This window comes from Capra hircus, chromosome 23, assembly GCF_001704415.2.
Source record: "Capra hircus breed San Clemente chromosome 23, ASM170441v1, whole genome shotgun sequence".
NCBI classification, from domain to species: domain Eukaryota; kingdom Metazoa; phylum Chordata; class Mammalia; order Artiodactyla; family Bovidae; genus Capra; species Capra hircus.
In genome coordinates, this window is record NC_030830.1 from 24666949 (window position 1) to 24687420 (window position 20472).

Consider the following 20472-nt stretch of genomic DNA (forward strand, 5'->3'; position numbering starts at 1 on the left):
TCAGATAATCAACATTTTGCTGGCTTTTTCAAATCACTCGGGACTGAGTGGGTTAACCTTCTGTACCCTATTACTTAGCTTTTTGGGACTAGTGTTTAGAAGAGGCAAATTGTTTAATGTGATTTCTTCCTGGTATCTTTCATTTGTTTGCTCAGAATTTTCCTGTTTCAGGTTCATACTTGCTAATAAACTTTTTTGAGGGGGAGGGTGATAATGATCTTTCTGTCCTTGGCATAAAACAGACTTTGGAAAGAAAGAACCCAATGGAGGTAAGGAGTACGTCAAATTTTGTCTCTCACACTACGTGTTTGACTGGTAGTGTATGTACTGATGATAACTCTAGTTAGAATTTTATTTTATTTTACTTTATAACCTTCCTGGCTAAGGAACCAGAGCTTCTGAAGTGAATTGCCAGGTAATTCTTATCTCTTACGTTTTCCTGTTCTTTCCCTAGCTATCCTATTCAGGAGGACCACGGTCTTGGGACTCTGCAGTGTCGTGTGGAAGGCAACTACATTGGTCTGTTTGAGAAGGAACAGAATTTTAAAGTCTTATCCATCTATGTCTCTGTGTCCAGAAAAAAACTGTTTCAAGAATTGGTTCCTCTGAGGATGATAATAATAATTACCATTTGTTGAGAATTCTCTGAGAGATGCTATAGGAAGCAGCTTAAATATAAACTAAATTAATCCTCACACATGCACCTGTGAGGCTGGTGGGATTGTTCTTGCTTTATAGGTGGGAAAGTTGAAGCTAGTAACCAGTGGAGCAGGATATATCATTCTTGGTCTAACTCCAAGCCAGTTCTTAGCTGCTCTATTGCTATTACATTTATCCTTTTATTGTTAGATGTTGCCATTGCTGATGGTGCGAGTCTGGAATGTGTTTATTTCAAGCACTGTTAGAGAAGTTAAGGTGTGGGTGGTACTTTGGTGACTGCTGGACTTCTTGGCTTTATGATAGCAATGTCCTGGCCCATGTAGTTCATGCAGGTTCCTGTATTAATGCTTGTTTCTGTTTGTTACAGGCTCCCAGAATGTTAGTTTCTCAGTATTTAACAAAGGAAAGTAAGTAACTGGGAGGAAGCAAATTTATTTTTATCTTACATTATCTACTTTCTTGTCTTGCTTAGTTTTCTTTAACCTTTTATAATGGAAAATTTCAAAAGTATACAAACAGTAGTGTAATAAAACTCCAGGTACCTACTTGATTCTTTTTTTTTCACCTGAGTGAATATAATTGTGTCCTGTGCACTCATCTTGAAGTGATGTAAATGTTTCAGTGTGATAAAGATACAGAATTTGGGGAATTACTTCTTAAGTAATCTCATAATACTGGAATTTTAAAACAGTATATAGTTCCATAAAGTGCTTTGTGTCATTCCAGCAAATGACTTAAGATGGAAAGGGTCCAGATTTTATAGAACTCTGGAGACAGAAATGTGCAGTCTGGATTTCTGCTTGCCTTACCTCATGTTCTGACACTATGTACTTTTCAGTGTTTCCTGAAAAGGGCATTGCCTAGCTGATATTAATTTCATTGTGAAGATAATAACACATGACCTATAGCTACTCAGCTCAACATTGGGAGATTTGCTCTTTGTGTCTGTCTCTTTTTTTAGGAAGGAATAAAACTAGTATCTATTGAATACCTCCCATGGGCCATTTCCAAACTAAGCCCTTACACATTCATTATTCCGTTTAATGCTAGTCACACTCTGTAAAGTAGGTATTATTATTCCCATGTAATTTTCTAGATCAGAAAACAAACTTTGCCCCATTGGTATTCTCTAGTCATCAAAAGGAGCTGGTATCTAAACAGTTTTAAAGATCACTAAAAGTTAGTGATCTTCTTTCAAGCAGTCAATCTAAAAAATGAAATCCCAGATGCAATTTTCATCCAAATCACAATTCTGTGTTTTTTTTTTCTTTTTTGGAGGTCAGTGATACACAAGGATGCATGGCTGGTCAGTGCGAAGCAAGACCTTTTTCTGTACCAGACGTACTCAGGTATCATTTTCCTTCACGGTATTTCTCGTCCCTTCCCTCACACCACCCTGGCCTCTCTGCCTTCCCCTGGCCATTTCTCCATGATCATTAACACCTGAAGCTTTCCCTGCGGTCATTGATGGCCATTTGGTTTTGTGTGAGAATAGGTTGCTTGTTGAGTGTTGCCTTTAGTTACTATATTAAATTTTTGAATATTAAATTTACTATTTAATTAATTATTAAAAATTAAATTTAAAATTAAAATATTAAAAGAGGCTTGGTCATGGATTTTTATACAAAATCTAGGGATATAGACTGAATGAAAGAAGGGGGAATCATCCTTATTGTATGTTCTAAAAGAATAACAGGAAAGAGATGGCGCTGAAAAATCTAAAAGCACATCTTTGTAGTTACTTTAACATCTCACCTCTGAGTATTCCTTCGAGGATTTATGATTTGCTGATACAGATGCTAAGTTTGTGTTGCTATCTGATGAGCATACAAAAAAAGGCAAAATCTGAAAAACTGGAAACTTGCATGGAATTGTGAACTCAGTCCAGGAATAGAAAGCTGGCTACTGAAAATGAGTGCTAGCTTCTCAAGTTGAGTACAGTCTCAAAACCACTGAAAAGTTGTGAGGCTGATGCAGATCCCAGGGGCAGCAGAAATCTACCTTTGCCTAAAGTGCAAGACATGTCCTAAGTCGAGGGGTCGATGCCATTCACTCTCTAGGTGGCCTGCCTCTGTCAAAGCTGAATTTTGACCCTTGCTTTTGTTTTGGAGTGGTAACCACTCATAATTAGCCTCTTTGTACCTTCAGTTAGTCAGAGAACATGACTGCTTGTTCGCTTTGAGGGGATGAAACTTAGAACTCTCAAAGTTTGATCATAGGAGGGGAAAAGATCAGAAAAAGTTAAATTCCTGGGGACCTGTGGCATATGACAATGTAACTCATTCTTTTGCTTAGAGCAAATCACAGACTCATATGTGTAAGCTGAGACCTTGACCAAGGCATGCGAAGCTGAGGCCCCTATAAAGTATAACCTACTGTTCTGTGATGTATAAATAGGGTCCTTGAAGTGAGGAGACAGATTTCCTAAGAAAGCCTCATGGTACGCAGGGATTTCTGCTGACAGCATGAGCAACCATGGGGAAACTGCATGGGAAAAGCTGCAATCCCCACTCTTTTCAAATATTGATCCTGTATAGTGGCTCAGACGGTAAAGAATCTGCCTGCAGTGGAGGAGACACAAGAGATGCGGGTTCGATCCCTGGGTTGGGAAGATCCCCTGGAGAAAGACATGGCAACCCACTCCAGTATTCTTGCCTGGAAAATCTCATGGACAGAGGAACCTCGCGGGCTGCAGTCCATGGGGTCACAAAGAGTCCGACAGGACTTAGCGACTCAACAGCCGTTGGGTCACATCCTGGATTATAATTGGAAGCTTACTTTTCTTTTCCTCTTGCAGAAATACTGTCTGTGTTTCCAGAAACTGGGAGCCTTGGGGGAAGAACAGACATCACAATTACAGGAGACTTCTTTGACAACCCTGCCCAGGTTACCATTGCAGGTAAGTTGAAATGACTGAAAAGAGTTCATATTTGAATGCTGTAGGATATTATATATCTCTTTTGGCCTGGAGAGGGTGGAAGGGAAGCAATCTTTGCCTCGTCTGACTCCTCCTGGGACCCTGTTCCACTGTCTTTGTCCTATGTTTGGTTGAGACTGGGAAAAGTAAGGGATTTTGGCCCTGCAGCTCCGCAAACATGTAACAAAAATAGAATGTCCTGCTGCAGATACCCTCACAAATCAGAGCAAGTCCCTTTGGTGTCCCCATCTGGGGAGGGAAGAGGAGCAAGGGCACAGCTCCTCTTCACGAAAGTATTTCTTTTAAGGGCTTCCCTGGCAGCTCAGATGGCAAAGAACCTGTCTGCATTGCAGGAGACCAGGGCTCAGTCCCTGAGTTGGGAAGATCCCTTGGAGAAAGGAATGGTTACCCTCTCCAGTATTCTTCCCTGAAGAATTCCATGGATAGAGGAGTCTGGTGGGCTACAGTCCATGGGGTCCCAAAGAGTGGGACATGACTGAGTGACTAACATTTTCACTTTTTTTCACTTTTCACCCCTTCTAAAAGGCAACCTCACTCCCTCCTCCTTCGCCCTGTTTGTAGGAATAAGCAGGAGTGGGTGGGCATTTGTTACACAGATTCTTCTGGAATGCCCCCTTGGCCAATGCTTTTGTGGAACCTGCCTGGAACCCTTTGTTCTGCCCGATGGGATGCTCTTCTAGCTGGTGACACCAAGGATACTGGACGATGTTTTCACACTCTCCTGTCACAGTTCCCTTCCCGAGCTCGGTCATCTCCAGGGAACGGCATGGCTGGCATTGCTTTCCTCCTGATTGTTCTAAGTGGCCTGTGTTCCACTGCTCTGCATTCTCTCTTTCTTGCCTCCTTCCACAACTTTCTCTCTACTCTCCACTTCCGGCCTTTTGCCCTGGAACAGGAGCCTGTCTACTTTAGTGTGGTCCTTTGGCCACATCTGTACCTCCACTGATATTGCTACTGACATCTGTATCTAATTTAAATTTCCCCTCAGGCATTCCGTGTGATATTAGACATGTGTCTCCCAGGAGGATTGAGTGTACCACCAGGGCCCCGAGTAAAGGTGCAAGGCTCTCTGCTCCTCAGGCAGGTAAGGAAGTCGCCACGGCGACATTTTTTAACCACAAGGGGCAGGAAGTGGAAAGGAAGGTGTTTGAATCTGGTCTCAGCTGTTTGATCGGTTGCTCAGTGAGCCGTGCATCATGGATCAGAGCTTTACTTTCAGAGGTATTCTTAGCTTTACTCAGATGCTCGGCAACACCCGGCACTCCTAGCCCCAGGCGACTGAATGGCCGGTGAGGTTCACTGGAAACCACGATCCAGGAAGTGTGACCGCCATCAAGACATCACCATAGTGATTGGTGGAAAAGCCTGAGCTGCCTCCTCCATGCCCTGGGTCAGTTGCACTCTAGTCCACACTCTAAGAAGACAGAGCAACAGACTGCTTCTTCTATGCTCATAGGACGGTTAGATGAAGCAGAGAGTGGGGTGTAATGGGGTGCATTTAAACGTTGTTTCTTTGCCCTTGTGGGCAGCTGTCTGTTACTCTGAAAAGTAGAGGTGTATTGGGATGGGGCCACCAGAAACAAAGAGGGCAGGGGGGCAGGTTCCACTGTCCTTTTTTACTGTTTACTGTTTGCTGGATCTTCGTTGCTGCACATGGTCTTGCTCCAGTTTCGGCAAGCGGGGGTGACTCTTCGTTGCAGTGCGTGGGCTTCTCACCGTAGCGGCTCCTCTTGCGAAGCACAGGCTCCAGACGCGTGGGCCTCAGCAGTTGTGGCACACTGGCTTAGTTGCCCCATGGCATGTGGGATCTTCTCGGACCAAGGATCGAACCCAGGTATCCTGAACAGCAAGGCGGATTCTTCACCAGTGGACCACCAGGGAAGTCCACCTTCTGTGTTTAAACCTCTTACCCCATGGCTACAAATTGCAAGTGCACCAGGGAAGCACTTTTCTGGGAAGCGTTAGAACAGGATCTCAGGTGTAGTTAGGGATGAAGGGTAGTTGGCGTCTGGAGTCCTACATGCCCCACAAGGGCTGACTTCACAGTTAAACCACAGGCAAGGGAGTTCATCTCCTGAGTCACATCGAGGGGGGAAACTTTCTAAAGAAAGGCCATTTGGGTGTAAAAACACATTCAAAGCTTAGGCTGGGCATTCTCCAGGTCCCTGATCTGTGGTCTTCACTCAGGGAAAGCTCTAATCCAAGGAAACAAACGACTATATGAAGCAAGTGATGGCGAAAATGTGAGTCTGGATTCAGGGAATAGACAGTCTGATTCCTCTCATGGCAGTTCCTGCTGGAAGCTACCAGGGTCATGGTAGGGGAATTTCTTGAATGCTGCTGATTTTTTTAACTTGCAGAAATAATTTTTATTGCATTTCTAGGCTTCCTTGTTACATTTAGCAGGCAAGTTTGCAGAATGTTGCTCTAAAACAAGATCAAAAGAGTTTAAAGTGTACATTATAAATAAAATGTCTATGGAAAACATAATGTGGCAGTTCTGGATGGTTGACAATGTCCTTTATACAATGCTTTTGGAATTTCTTTTACGGAAGAGTAATAGGGGTGGGGTGGACAGGCAGCTGTTAACATTCGATCGTTAGCTCTAGACAGGCAGATCACAGTCTCCTCCCCAGGGCCCTCCAGGCTGTCTGGTCTCAGGCTGGCGGGTGAGCTGGGGGTCTCAGGGACAGAATGAGGGCTGTGTCCTGCAGAGCTCCCAAGCCCTCACCACAGCCGCCCACTGACCGGCGCAGGTCTTGAGTCAAGGACGACTTCTCCCCTTATCTCTGCCTCTGCGACCTAATGGAGGCAGGGGTCTCCATGGGTTGCAGTTTATGGATGCAGCCCCGATCTGGGCGGCCTGAGGATCCTGAGGGGCAGCTGGAGTCCTCTGTGATGATGACTGGGTAAGGTCTGGACACCTGAGGGCACCGCCAGCTGAGAACTGCCTCCTCAGCTGGGCTGGGCACTGGCAGGAGGACCCAAACTTGCGTGCTGGCCGTACACTCCCTGGGCAGGGTAACCAGCACCTGCAGGGACCCCCCTCCTCTTAACTAGGACCTGGATCTCAGAGGGTGAAGGTTGAGCCTCCGTGGGACCTTGCGCTTCTTGACAGAAGAGAGAATAACATTTGTTTTGATGGAGGTTGGAACATTGTGGCCTGACCTCAAGAACAAAAGATCTGACACCTAGAAGTTTGCAACAACTAATAACGCCCCTCCCTCACCTTCCCTATAAAAGGACTTTGCGGAAAAGCTTTCAGGGAGCTTGGGTTTTTTTAGTCATGAGCCACTCTTCTTGCATGGCCCTGCAGTAGACCTTTCTCTGCTCCAGGCTCCGATGTTTTGGTATTTTTTGGCCTCAGTGCGTGTCGGGCACACAGCCCTGTGTTGGGTAATAATGAATAATAATTCATGCACTGGGTAACAGGACAAATGATCCTGTTTTGCAGCTGTTCTCAGGAGCAGGCGTGGCACTTGGCAGTGTTTGGTCCTTGCAACTGGGATGGTGGTGCTACTGACCTCTAGTGGTAGAGCCTGGAAGTGCTGGTAAACATCCTTCAGTGCTCTGTGAAGTAGCTCAGTTGTGTCCGACTCTTTGTGACCCGATGGACTGTAACCTACCAGGCTCCTCTGTCCATGGGATTTTCTAGGCAAGAATACTGGAGTGGGCTGCCATTTCCTTCTCCAGGGCATCTTCCCAACCCAGGGATCGAACCCGGGTCTCCTGCATTGCAGACAGATGCTTTACCGTCTGAGCCGCCAGGGAAGTAGCCCTTAAAATGCATTGCAGGCAGCACCAGGGAAGCCCCACAACGGAGTTATCCAGCCCCAAACATCAATACTGCTAAGCCTGAGAAACCTCAAATAGTACATTAAAATATGCTGTTATTTTTCTGCTTATTCCTTATCTGTTTCCCCTTCTTAGGATTTAACAGGGAATAACAACAGGAATTTAAAATAATAATAACAGCCCTAGCTATCCTTTACTGAGTACTTATATTTCCAGCTCTTTGTATATATACTTTAAGCTCCCTTAGTCTTTTTCCCTCCAGAGTTGTCAAACTGACTTTACTTCTCCCCACGGCTTTATTGAGATGTAACTGCCGTGTAACTCAGGTCCTGTAGTCTTTAGAGCAGTTTCTCTGTTGACTATTGACCCCATTTTGAGGCAGGAGAAAACGAAGATGTGAAGCAGTTTGCTCAAAGCTGCCCATCAAGTAAGTGGTAGAGCTGGACTCTCAACCAACCCATGGGTGATTCCAGAGCTTTTACCGGCAACCCAATTAGTAGCCAGTATTGATCACACAATGCAGTATATTAAAAAGCAGAGACATTACTTTGCTGGCAAAGGTCTGTCTAGTCAAAGCTGTGGTTTTTCCAGTAGCCATGTTTGGATGTGAGAGTTAGACTATAAGGAAAGCTGCGTGCCAAAAATTGATGCTTTTGAACTGTGGTATTGGAGAAGACTCTTGAGTGTCCCTTGGACAGCAAGGAGATCCAACCAGTCAATCCTAAAGGAAGTCAGTCCTGAACATACATTGGAAGGTCTGATGCTGAAGCTGAAGCTCCAGTACTTTGGCCACCTGATGTGAAGAACTGACTCACTGGAAAAGACCCTGATGCTGGGAAAGATTGAAGGCAGGAGGAGAAGGGGATGACAGAGGATGAGATGGTTGGATGGCATCACCGACTCAATGGACATGAGTTTGAGCAAGCTCCTGGAGTTGGTGATGGACAGGGAAGACTGGTGTGCTGCAGTCCATGGGGTTGCAAAGAGTTGGACATGACTGAGCAACTGAACTGAACTGAACTGGTTGATCACACATATGCCTTTGGTCTCAGGTTTTTTTTTAAATATATAAAACACAATTAAATAGATGACATTTAGAATGTTATGCAATGGCAGCCTGTCACACAATTTGCTGCCTGTTCACAAACTGAGGTCAGGACTCATGAAAAATGTAAGGATTGCCAGTTTTCTGAGACAAAGGGCGTTTAGGGAATAGAGTTCTCATGACATTAAAAGATTCTGAAGTGCATTCCTGGCTTCAGAGGCCTTTGATTGCTTTTTCACATTTTTCTCTTATCTGGACACTCCCATTAAAAAGGGCTCCTTTGCTTTTTATGGTCCTCTGAGAAGATGCCCCCTTACTGCTCCTTGTCAGGTGTCTCTTTCACAGAGGCTGAATTCTTACACCTAGCAGTAGTTTCCCCTTTCTAGAACATTTATATTATCTTTATTGTATTTTGGGGGGGTATTCTTTCACTTTTATGTATTAGGGTAAAATTGCTTTGCAATGTTGTGTAAGTTTCTGCTGTACACCAAAGTGAATCAGCTCTATGTATAGTCTTTCTAGTGTCTCAGATGAGTACTCCATTTGGGTCTCAGTTGACTCACCTTCTAAATAGTTCCCGTATCATCTTTGTCCTGAATCTGCAGTCAAGAAGTTCCCCCGCCTGGGGGAGAAACCCCCTCTGATGTTTATGAGGCATACGTGTCTTACAGGCAATCGAGGGCTTCTCTTTGAAGTTGGAGATGCTTCTGAGGACTTGGACCTGACTGAAGCCACCCCTGGGTACAGTTGGCAGATCACCCCTAATGCCAGTTCTCCATCTGGATTTTGGTCAAAGGAAGGGCAACCTTTCAGGTATGTTTGCAGGAAAAGTGGATGTCCAGATCACAAGTGTCTCTACTGGCCTGGGTGAGGCTAGGAGGCAGATGAGTAAGCAATGAGATTTCCGGGGGAAAATGTAAAATATTTACTAACTCACCAGTATTGGTTATGTTCATGGACCACAGGCCCTTTATGCGTACATGCTAAATTTCGATCAATGAGTAAAATACGTATGTTGTACAGCTTAGTTTGAAATCTGCTTTGGGGAGGACTATTCATCAGAACATTTAGCTGGGTGGGACAGGAAGCTTGGTAAAGAGCAGGCAAAACTTCCTGTAGAAATGTGGTTAAGAGATAAAACCTATATCTGGATGATGCTAAAAAAAGACTCAAACAGTTGCCCTTTGGTCACATGAGGGAGCAGAGGCTGGGCAGCCAACAGCTCTGTGGGAACAATTATCCAGTGCTATAGGTCAGGGCTTCCCTGGTGGCTCAGAGGTTAAGGCGTCTGCCTCCAATGTGGGAAACCTGGGTTCGATCTCTGGGTCAGGAAGATCCCCTGGAGAAGGAAATGGCAACCCACTCCAGGATTCTTGCCTGGAGAATCCTATGGATGGAGGAGCTTGGTAGGCTACAGTCCACGGGGTCGTAAAGAGTCAGACATGACTGAGTGACTTCACAGTGTAGGTCAACCAGATGGCTGGTGTAGAGCAGGGAAGCTCCTATGGGCTCGGGAGACACTGTTTTCTACAGTAGTGACTGCAGTGTGGTAAAGTTTCCCTGTTTAGTTTAGTTTTGTCTTTTTAATCCCTTCAAGGATGTGGCCAGAATTTCTCATTATTTTGATGTGGGCTTAAAAATGTAGAAAATAAGAGAACTGTGGAGACATAGTGTGCTCTAAGCTTGTATATAGGTGTCTATGTCCTTTAGGTGTGATGGATCTCTTCTTTTTTTGAAACTCTCCTCAGAGAGGTTGGTTATGACTCCTGTGTCTGAATTCTGTGCTAAGTCACTTTAGTCGTGTCCAACTCTTTGTGACCCTATGGACTGTAGCCTGTCAGGCTCCTCTGTCCATGGGATTCTCCAGGCAAGAATGTTGGAGTGGGTTGCCATGTCCCCCTCCAGGGGATCTTTCCCACCCAGAGATCGAACCTGTGTCTCTTACGTCTCTTGCATTTGCAGACGGGTGAATTCTCATCAACCTGTAGCCTCTTTCAAGGATTTGACTGTTCTACTGATTTCTTTTGGCTGTGCTGGATAGCATGTGGGATCTTAGTTCCTCAACCAGGGATCGAACCCAGGTCCCCTGCAGTGGAAGTGAAGAGTCGTAACCACTGGACTACTAGGGAAGTCTTTTGGCCATTTTAAAGGTTAATTCAGTTGTGAAAAGGAAGGCTTTGTTCTCTGTTCGTTGAATTTCAGACATTGAAGGAACCAAGTAGGGAAGGAAATCTGATCAGAGTTAAGTTTCTATTGTCTTGAAAGTCTTACTAATTAGATATCTAACCACCAGTACATGGTTTTAAAGTGGCAATAAATAGTGTGTGTGTGTGTGTGTGTGTGTGTGTGTGTGTGTGTGTGTGTGTTTGGTGGCACCTAGTACCGCATCTTTTTGTCATAGTTTCTGAGGACCATAAATAATATTCCAAGGAAAATCTTTCAGCTATATTCAGTGTGTGTGGGGGCATCAAGGAGAGTCCCACCTCAACAGATAAAAGAGCATTTTGATTATTTGGTATGACCTGTAGGTTTCTCTCTGCCATTTCAAGGAGCCCCAAACCGGAAAGCAACTCTTTCTATTCTTTCTGGCATTTATTTCTGTAAAATTCAAAATTTTAAGATTAAAAAATTGGAATATTTACTAATATGATAATGATTGAACTTTAGTTATTTTCAAAACTATTCTCAGAAAATATTCTCTGTATTCTTCATATCTAGATGAAATCAGAGAAAACTCTGATTGAAGATCTCTATTTCTAATAATGAGAATGATATTTACTATTGATTGAATGCTTACCATGTGCCAGACCCTGTACTGGCCACGTTTGGTAAGTCATTTCAGCTAAGCCCCCAGGTGACCCTATGCTGTGGCTACAACTTTCCCAAAGATGATGCAAACTGCCTGGGGAGTTGTGCCAGTTCAAAGTGAAGGGCTGAGGTACTGAGCCAGGCTGGCATCACAGGAAGAGATGCATCCAGAGGGCTCTGGCCAGTTACAGGCATGAGTCAAATGTTTCTTCCTCATTAACATAAAGACAAACAAAATCCAAGGGCACCGTTGTTGGGTCAGTGATACTGGGCTTGGCTGCCCCCATTTCTTTCTCTGTGTTCCTCTGCTTTTCCAGAGCACGGCTCAGTGGGTTCTTTGTGGCCCCAGAGACAAATAATTACACTTTCTGGATCCAGGCTGACAGCCAGGCTTCTCTGTATTTCAGTTGGTCGGAGGACCTGAGGACCAAGGTATTCACCACCTTCTTGTTTTCCTTCTTCTTGTCCCCAGTCCCTCACTCGTGAAAAAAAAAAAAAAAAAAAAGGCACCAAAAAAAGCAGTAAGTCAAAACGAAGGTTTTCATAGTTGATATACTGATAGTTGTAACACACTGTTGAGCAACCAGAGACTTTAATTTTTTTGGGGGGGTGCGTGCATATGTGTGTACAGGTTTTTTAAAATTAGAAATTTTAAAAAGTTGAGAAATAATCTACATGATTTTACTTTTTGAAACAGAGCTTGCTGGTCATTATGCTACATACCTTGATTCTAAGCTTCACAGCATCTTGTGAGCTATGTCTCTTTATCTCCATTTTCCAGATGAGGACAATGAGGTTTAGAAAGCTTGTATGACCAATACAGGGCCGCTGGGGTGATAAAGAGGCATATTAAGAATTCAAATCCAGATTTGTCTGACTCAGAATTTGTTTTTACCACTGATTCTGGGTGTGGATGTAGCTAGTTTTATGCAGGAATTTTCTGGCCAGTTTTGAAAGATTAAAAAAAGTGTTTTAGCAAACAACCAAAATTACTTAATGCCATTGTTAAAGAAACATAGTATTTTCTCTCAAATGATGAATATGCTTCTATGAAATTACTTTGCTAGTTGGGTGGAGAAGCATCATAGATTTTGATGTGGTCAAGTCATTTAGGTTTCTCAAAGGGTGTCATATAATTTTACCCACAGCGTCATGTAAAGTTAGGGTTTCTGGTTGGCTGTTCCAGGTTAACACATGGCTCATCCATCTCATCTGAATACTATGTAATCTAGACAGAGAGAGAAAGAAAGATGACTGGAGAGGCATGCATAGAATAGTCCTAAAAAGTTCAGGCTAACTTGTTGGAAAAGGCAGAACAGCCCCCAAGTCCCTTGTTAGTAGATGTCTAGATGCTTTTTGTTTGAGAGAGAGGGGCCCAGAAGGTTCACAGTATCGGTCCTGATGTGTTTACTGGGGTGCAGGTGAAAATGGCATCTATCAGGGTGGGCACTGCCGACTGGTTTGACTCCTGGGAGCAGAATGGGAGTGACAAGACCCAGCAACAGAAGACCCCCAAGCTGGAGCTGCGTGGGGGAGCCAGGTACTACCTGGAAGCAGAGCATCGAGGGACAGCCCCCAGCAGCGGGGTGAGAATTGGTGTCCAGATCCACAACACCTGGCTGAATGCTGACGTGGTCAGCACATACCTCCGGGAGAAGCATCAGATCCGAGCTTGGGCCCAGAGACTTCCAGAAATCCAGGTCTGCCTGTGTTTTTTGTCCCATGGGGTTAGGGTCAGGGGCTGAACTCTGCAAGGAATTTAGTGCTGGCTGGCTGGGAGCCAGGAGACTTGAGCTGTAATGATAACTCTCCTGCAAAAGAGATTGGACATCCAACCAGTAACGTTGAGAGGATTTTTTTTTTTTTTTAAAGGAATCTTACTGTTTTGATGCCCTGATTCATGGACTTAATTTTAGGTACCAAAGTCCCGGTAAATCTTCCTTTGGAAACATATTCCTCAGAGAGGAAATAAGGTCCTCCTAACACTCACACCCATGTTTCCATGCCTGTGAGTGTATACATGTGTGATTTCATAGCTTTTCGACCCATTTAGGTCCTATTTCCTGGTATACTGTCTATAGCAAGTCAGGGAAGTATGTCTTATGTTCCTAGATTGTCTTTTCGGCTCAATGAGCACATATCGTTTAATTCTGTCACTCTTGACTTTTTAGATGCTGACTGTGTCTGGCACAGGGAACTTCTTCCTTACCTGGGACAACGTTTCTAGTCAGCCAATCCCTGCAAATGCCACAGCCCATCAGGTGGGCATTTTATTCACATAAGGAGAGGCGGGGGAAACTAGAGGTAGTCTTTACGTCCATGGCATGAGCTCCTGGTCATTTCTCTTATTAACAGATTCAAACAGTCATTGAGGAGTTACTTGCAGTCAAATGCAAACTGGAACCCCTTGCAGCGAACATCCTGTTCTGGCAGGGATTTGAACAAGGTACGATTCCTGGTTTGGCAAATTCCGACCCTCTTCTTTACCCTTATCTTTTTTTTTTTTATTATGTAAAAGGGGAACAATCTTCATTTCATCTCCAAGGTGACTCTGTTCATTCTAATGGAAACTGGATTTGGACACAGTGTTTAAGAGAGAGGCTGCATGTTTGGGAGGGAGCTGCTTGGTGTGGGAATCAGAGAAAGAAAGGACATCCCTTCCGTGCTATCAGGGGAGCAGAGAGTTAGAAACAAAGGATGCTAGTGACTAAGGCTCTGGAGCTGCATCTCATGCCACAGGTGGGAAAGAGCAACCGATACAGGAGAGACATAGCAGAACAGTGCAAATCCTGTTTAACTCAAATCACATCTCAAAGGAATTCTTACATAATACAGTAGTCTGTGCTGTGCATGGTAAGTTGCGTCAGTCGTGTCTGACTCTTTGCGACCCTATGAACTGAAGCCCGCCAGGCTCCTCTGTCTGTGGGATTCTCCAGCCAACAATACTGGAGTGGGTTGCAGTTTCCTATGCCAGGGGATCTTCCCGACCAACCTATTGAACCGAGTCTCTTATGTCTTCTGCGTTGGCAGATGGGTTCTTTACCACTTGGAAAGCTGAAGACGGTAGTCTAGCATATTCCAAAAATGTGAGGATATGTTTTAGAAATCGTAAGGTGAGCTAAGTTGCAGTCAACACACCTTACCTCTTTGCTTCTCAATATTTTTTTGTTGTGGTACACATAGAAAATGATAATAGATTTTTTAATGCTCTGGAGCAGACACAATGCGTTTCTCATAGGTGGAGCCTTCGAGCTGGAGGGTGCTGGCCACCCCGAGCCCTGCCCAGCTTGCCCAAGGACTGAGAGGCCAGTGTCATGGAGAACCCATAACCCATTCCTTGCAGACATGTTATGGAGCTCTGTTTGATAATTATTCCTGTCTTCTTATTTTATCTGAACTTCATCCAGGGTTAGAAGGTTCCACCTCTGATGGGCACCTCACCAGTGGGACAGAGCCCTTCTGTGGGAGGTTCAGTCTCCATCAGCCCCGACACCTTGTCCTGACACCTCCAGCTGCTCAGAAAGTCTACCGGCTAGATCAGTACACGCACGTAAGTAGCAGCCATTGTTTGCAGGCCAGGTGGGCAGGGAGGGGTTGAAATTATTCTCTGGGGTGGACGCTGGAGAAACAGAAACACAAGGGAGTGGTAGCCATGACTCACAGATGTTCAGGCTGAGGTGCTAGGCTTTGGGTGTGAATGGACACCTTGGGTCCTCCATTAGCTAGTTGCTGCATAGAAATGCCTTTGTAATAACTGAGACCTACGGAAGCTTCTGGGCTTTCTAGGTGGCTCAGTGGTAAAGAATCCACCTGCCAAGGCAGGAGACGTGGGTTTGATCCCTGGGTTGGGAAGATCCCTTGGAGGAGGAAATGGAAGCCCACTCCAGTATTCTTGCCTGGAGAATCCCTGGACAGAGGAGCCTGGAGGGCTATAGTCCATGGAGTTGCGAAGAGTTGGAGTTGAATTAATGACAAAAAGCAACAACAATGACAACATGGAAGTTTCCATATGTTTCAGTGTTTTCTTTGATCTCCAGGTATGAGAGCAGACTCTCCACTCAGACTCTCTGGTTTTGAATTCTGGCTCTATACCCTGCATGCCCTCTGTGTTTTATCTTAGTTTACTCATCTGAGAAATGGGTGATAACAGGTCTCCTCTCAAGCTATTGAGGAAGAGTATATGAGGTAATCCAGTAAAGTGCTTGGGCAGTGGCCAGGACTTGTTTAAATCTAATTATTATTTATTATAGTTACTGTTATTACTGATGGATGAACTGACACATTCCTCCAATACCTCATATCCTTTGCGTGAATAGCTCTGCTCTTTGGGGACTAGTGTGAACCTTCCTGGGATGACTGAGCTCACGGCAGTGGTTTCAAGTCCTTTCTGAGTCAAAAAAGAGTGGGAGCTGGGACTAAACGGTTCAGGAAAGGGCAACACCCAACTTGCAGCCTTTCTTCTATAGCACAGGTGCCCAGCAGGTGGTGGTGGGGATTTAGCCCACACTAGAGGCATTTCTGTGTATGGGGTCGCACAGAGTTGGACATGACTGAGTGACTTCACTTTCACTTTTCACTTTCATGCATTGGAGAAGGAAATGGCAACCCACTCCAGTGTTCTTGCCTGGAGAATCCCAGGGATGACAGAGCCTGGTGGGCTGCTGTCTATGGGGTCGCACAGAGTTGGACACGACTGAAGCGACTTAGCAGCAGCAGCAGCAGCAGCTAGGCATTTTTGGTCATCACACCTGGGGAAGTGTTAGTGCCATCCAGTGGGTAGGTTCTAGGAAAGTTGCTACACATTCTGCAATGCACAGTGTAAGAAAAGGACTCACAGAAAAGTCCCAGTCCTAAATGTCAGTAGTGCCACAGTTGAAAAATCCTGCCAAACAATTTTACTTAACTCTGACTTAGAAGCCAAGGATGCCGGCAAGTTCAGGTTAAGGAGTGAGTTTCAGAGAGGTTCAGTGCCTTGCTTGAGATTGCACAGGTATCTGGGTCACAACAAGGGATTTCTAATTGAGATCTCTAATTGAGGTAAAAAATCCTCACAGCCACACACAATGCTAGGCACTGAATAACTCTCTGTTGGATAAATAGCAATTTGCTCTAAACTAAGGTAGGGTCTAGGAGGGCAGGAGAGGTCTGGCTGTCTTTAGGTTGGTTCTAGGGGGTGGATTGTCCTCAGTAAACATTACTTGAACAGCTGCTTCTTAGTGACAGAGCTGAAGCCCTTGTTTTGTGTCTCTAGTTGTGTCTTGCATACAGAGGCCAAGAGAATACGACCCTGAAGATGACTGTGTCCTTCGCAGTTGGCCTTCAAAACCCTGTTAAGAACCTCACGTGTGACTGGAGTCTCCTGGGGACCAGTCCTAGGTAGGTACCCACAGGTAGCTGGTCTATGGGCAGGTGTGGTGGGAATTCTGCCGGATGGTATGGCTAACTACCCTGGGGACAGTGACTCATGAGAGGTATTGTCTGATAGTGGGGCCTCGGACAATAGTTTCAGCTCTGAACATGTTTTATTTGACAAAGAAGTTTGATTTAAGAGCAGTTAGTCGTTACATATATAAGGAGTCTGACATTCCTCATAGGGATAGAGTCAAAGACCATCATATTTGGAAGAGATTTTATGCAACATTCCTTGACATTACAGATGGAAAAATCAGGGCCCAGAGAATGTGTGATTCACTGGAATTCATTCAGCAAGTGAGCAAAGATACTGGAACATGATCCAGGCATTTTGATCCCTTGATTCAGCACTCTTTCCACATCTCTCAGGGGTTTTGTAAGTGGTTTTAAACCTAAATGAGTTTTAGGTTTTCAGTTCAGTTCAGTCACTCAGTCATGTCCGACTCTTTGCGACCCCATGAATTGCAGCACGCCAGGCCTCCCTGTCCATCACCAACTCCCGGAGTTCACTCAGACTCACGTCCATCGAGTCCGTGATGCCATCCAGCCATCTCATCCTCTGTTGTCCCCTTCTCCTCCTGCCCCCAATCCCTCCCAGCATCAGAGTCTTTTCCAATGAGTCAAGTCTTCGCATGAGGTGGCCAAAGTACTGGAGTTTCAGCTTTAGCATCATTCTTTCCAAAGAAATCCCAGGGCTGATCTCCTTCAGAATGGACTGGTTGGATCTCCTTGCAGTCCAAGGGACTCTCAAGAGTCTTCTCCAACACCACAGTTCAAAAGCATCATTTCTTCAGCGCTCAGCCTTCACTGTCCAACTCTCACATCCATACATGACCACTGAAAAAACCATAGCCTTGACTAGACGAATCTTAGTCGGCAAAGTAATGTCTCTGCTTTTGAATATACTATCTAGGTTGGTCATAACTTTTCTTCCAAGGAGTAAGCGTCTTTTAATTTCATGGCTGCAGTAACCATCTGCAGTGATTTTGGAGCCCCCAAAAATAAAGTCTGACACTGTTTCCAGTGTTTCTCCATTAGGTTTTAGAGTCCACTAATCATCTCTGTGGTTAGAGCCTAACATGCGATCTGCTTAAGACACACAGTTGTATTGTAATTTGAAAGGACTGCTGACACTGTTATGAATGGGTGGTGGACTGAACCGTGACTCACTGGTGTTGTGTCCCAGCCGAGCTGAGCCCATTTTGGGGGGGATGCTGGTACAATGGCAGCCAGGACTGTGCGGATCTCCCAGCTGCATGGTCTTCTGGCCCAGGCCGGGGAACTGGGGCTCTCAGGTGAGAGGCCCGTGGTGCTCACGGGAGGCCCGTTTCTGCTCTGTGCTTGTGTTCAGCTGGCAGTTCACCTGCACCGACCTCTGGAAGACATGTGTGCGTCGCTCCTCGCATCTCCAGCTGCCTCCTGCAAATTCCCCTGTGCTGGTTCACCAGATTGACCTCCTCCCTCTGTCTCCAGAGATGGGCATGTTCTATATGGATGAGATTATTATTGCAGACACAAACCTAACAGGTGATTATCAGATCTACTCTCCTCTATGAACTATCCATCAGATAGGGTCCTCAGGCTTTTCTGGAGAGGCTGCTTCTCTTTCAATGGAGAGAGAACAGATGATTCTCCGTCTTTCCGCCTCAGTCCCAGGGAGAAGAAGTTGTGATTGTGTGTCTTTGGCTTTTCTATCCCTCTAGCAAGTTCCTTCTGTTTTCTGTTATTTACCCCAGTGTTTGCTCTTGCTTTGGGTACCTGTCATCTTATCCCGATTTTACCACTTTCTGGCTGAGAGGCCTTGGTTTTCTCATCTATAAAATGGGCATAATGAGGCCTCTACCCCATGGGATTACTATGAAGATTAACTGAAGTGTAATGTAAAGCACTCATTGTGGGTCCTGACTGTAGTAGGTGCTCAGTAAATATAATCAGTTATTACTACTATTATCATTACTATTGTCAGGCCAGCAGGATTTCTCCCTACCTCTATCTGTTAATATCTGTCATAAAAGGTGCTGTGAGGAACATAGTATCATTGGCCCTGAAATGGGTCACAAGTCTGATTTTATGACCCATAGTGCCAACTTGGTGTGAGTTAGAGGGTCATCGCATCCTCATGAGAATAACTTTCTGCCCATCTGATTGCTCCCACGCATCACTCAGAGCTCAGGCCTGGGCCCTCTCTGCACAAAGTCCCTTGATCTCAGCTGGCTTTGTTTGTCTTAAGGGCAAGGTGCTCACCAAGGGTTCTCCCGAGGCCGTGTGTGACACACACGCCAGGGCCAGAGGGCCAGAGGGATGGTGTGGTTTGCTCTCAGGGCCTCTAGGTTTCCACCTTGTTCACTCTCCCTATTCCATCCAATCCCGTGTGACTCTGGCTTTCCTGCTTCTCGTAGCTTCTCTTTCTCTCTTCAGGGAGAAAAGGATGGAATGGTCATTTGCATTCTGATTGTCAAGTTGTGCAACTTTTAATCTTTTACCTGAAAGTTGCAGAGCTAGGGGGCAGGGAACTTGGGGGTGAGGGGTAAGGGAGCTCTCTTTCAAGCCCTGAAATTGCATCATTTTTGATACTCTTCAGAATTCCATCTCTTACCTGTTTCAGTGATTTGAGTGTTTGGGGAACATCTGGCATCGCTGACTTCAAATTCCTTGTTCTGACACAGAAAATAATATTCCAATAGTGTGCTGGGATAACTGTCTGAATTCCTTGGTGCCCAAGACAACTGGCTGGGGCCTTTGGTGACCCCAGATGCTGCACAGATTCCCAGAGGGCTGATGGGATCAATATTTCATACACTTGAACCCACTGACTGGGAAACTCAGGACTAGATAATAGATATCATTTCCCTTCCTCCTCTCCAAACCCTCAATGCCCAGGATCCCAACTCCTTCTCACGGCCATCACCTCTGTGCACCCAAATGCTCCAGCATCTGGAGCCATGTAGGGGTGAGGTGGGGAGGGGAGCAGGGAGGCAGAGGGCAGAGATAAGAAAGACAGGAGGTGGCTTGGGTGTAACAATCTGCTTCCCACTTGGTTCAGTCATCCTGCTGGCAACAATTTTTCTGTGAGGATTATTTAATAGTAGCATAAACTACACACTTGGGCTCCATATTCATATTTAATTGCCTGACATTTATCTGATCAGTTTAATATTTGATTATATTCTCCCACCTAATGTCTTCTATGAAATTTCTTTTTATTTAGTGGTAGCTACCAAATACTTCTCATTTAATTTTCAGAACCCCTAAGATGGCCCTATGATCCCCACTCTATAGATTAGGAAACCAAAGCTAAGAGGATGCTGAGTGTCTTGTCTCAAATCGTTGGGAATGTGGGGGAAATTGAAACCTAGAGATCATTGACCCCAGAGCCACTTGTAATGACTCCATACTCAGTTGAGCAAATGAACTTTTATTGAGCGCTGGCTCTGTGCCTGGTGTTGTGCTCAGCATTGGGCCTGCAAGGATGCTGCTTTTCAACTGTTTGCTGTCTCGATTGCACAGATTTGGGAAAGAAACTGCATTTACATGGTGCCTAATAGAAGAGAAAGAGGATATTATGCTGGCTGTTTAAACCTGCCATCTCAGTAAACTCTCCCTGCCATGCAGACTGATGTCTACCTTGAGTCCCACTTTATCAATGAGAAAAGAGTCTTACAGAGGCTGTGGTGATTAGCCAAATGGTCACCCAGCAGAAGTGGAAAATCAGGATTTGCAAAATGGTCTGTCTTAAATGCTTGCACTGTGTCTGCACACATGTTGACACCATGTAGTGGATAAAACTCAAGTATCTCCAGGACCTGCCTTGTGT

At 45.1% G+C, this 20472-nt stretch overlaps 1 protein-coding gene across 1 annotated transcript in view; it reads left to right on the forward strand.

Moving 5' to 3' along the window:
- PKHD1 (polycystic kidney and hepatic disease 1 (autosomal recessive)) overlaps window positions 1-20472 on the forward strand; it is a 450125-nt gene that overhangs the window by 21654 nt on the left and 407999 nt on the right. The window contains exons 9-21 of the mRNA XM_018039183.1: window positions 455-519; window positions 1028-1067; window positions 1939-2009; window positions 3458-3559; window positions 4587-4682; window positions 9110-9251; window positions 11564-11678; window positions 12668-12946; window positions 13418-13507; window positions 13602-13692; window positions 14654-14796; window positions 16498-16622; window positions 18010-18185. Of these exons, the coding sequence (XP_017894672.1) occupies window positions 455-519; window positions 1028-1067; window positions 1939-2009; window positions 3458-3559; window positions 4587-4682; window positions 9110-9251; window positions 11564-11678; window positions 12668-12946; window positions 13418-13507; window positions 13602-13692; window positions 14654-14796; window positions 16498-16622; window positions 18010-18185 (1535 nt within the window). The remainder of the gene's footprint in view (window positions 1-454; window positions 520-1027; window positions 1068-1938; window positions 2010-3457; window positions 3560-4586; window positions 4683-9109; window positions 9252-11563; window positions 11679-12667; window positions 12947-13417; window positions 13508-13601; window positions 13693-14653; window positions 14797-16497; window positions 16623-18009; window positions 18186-20472) is intronic.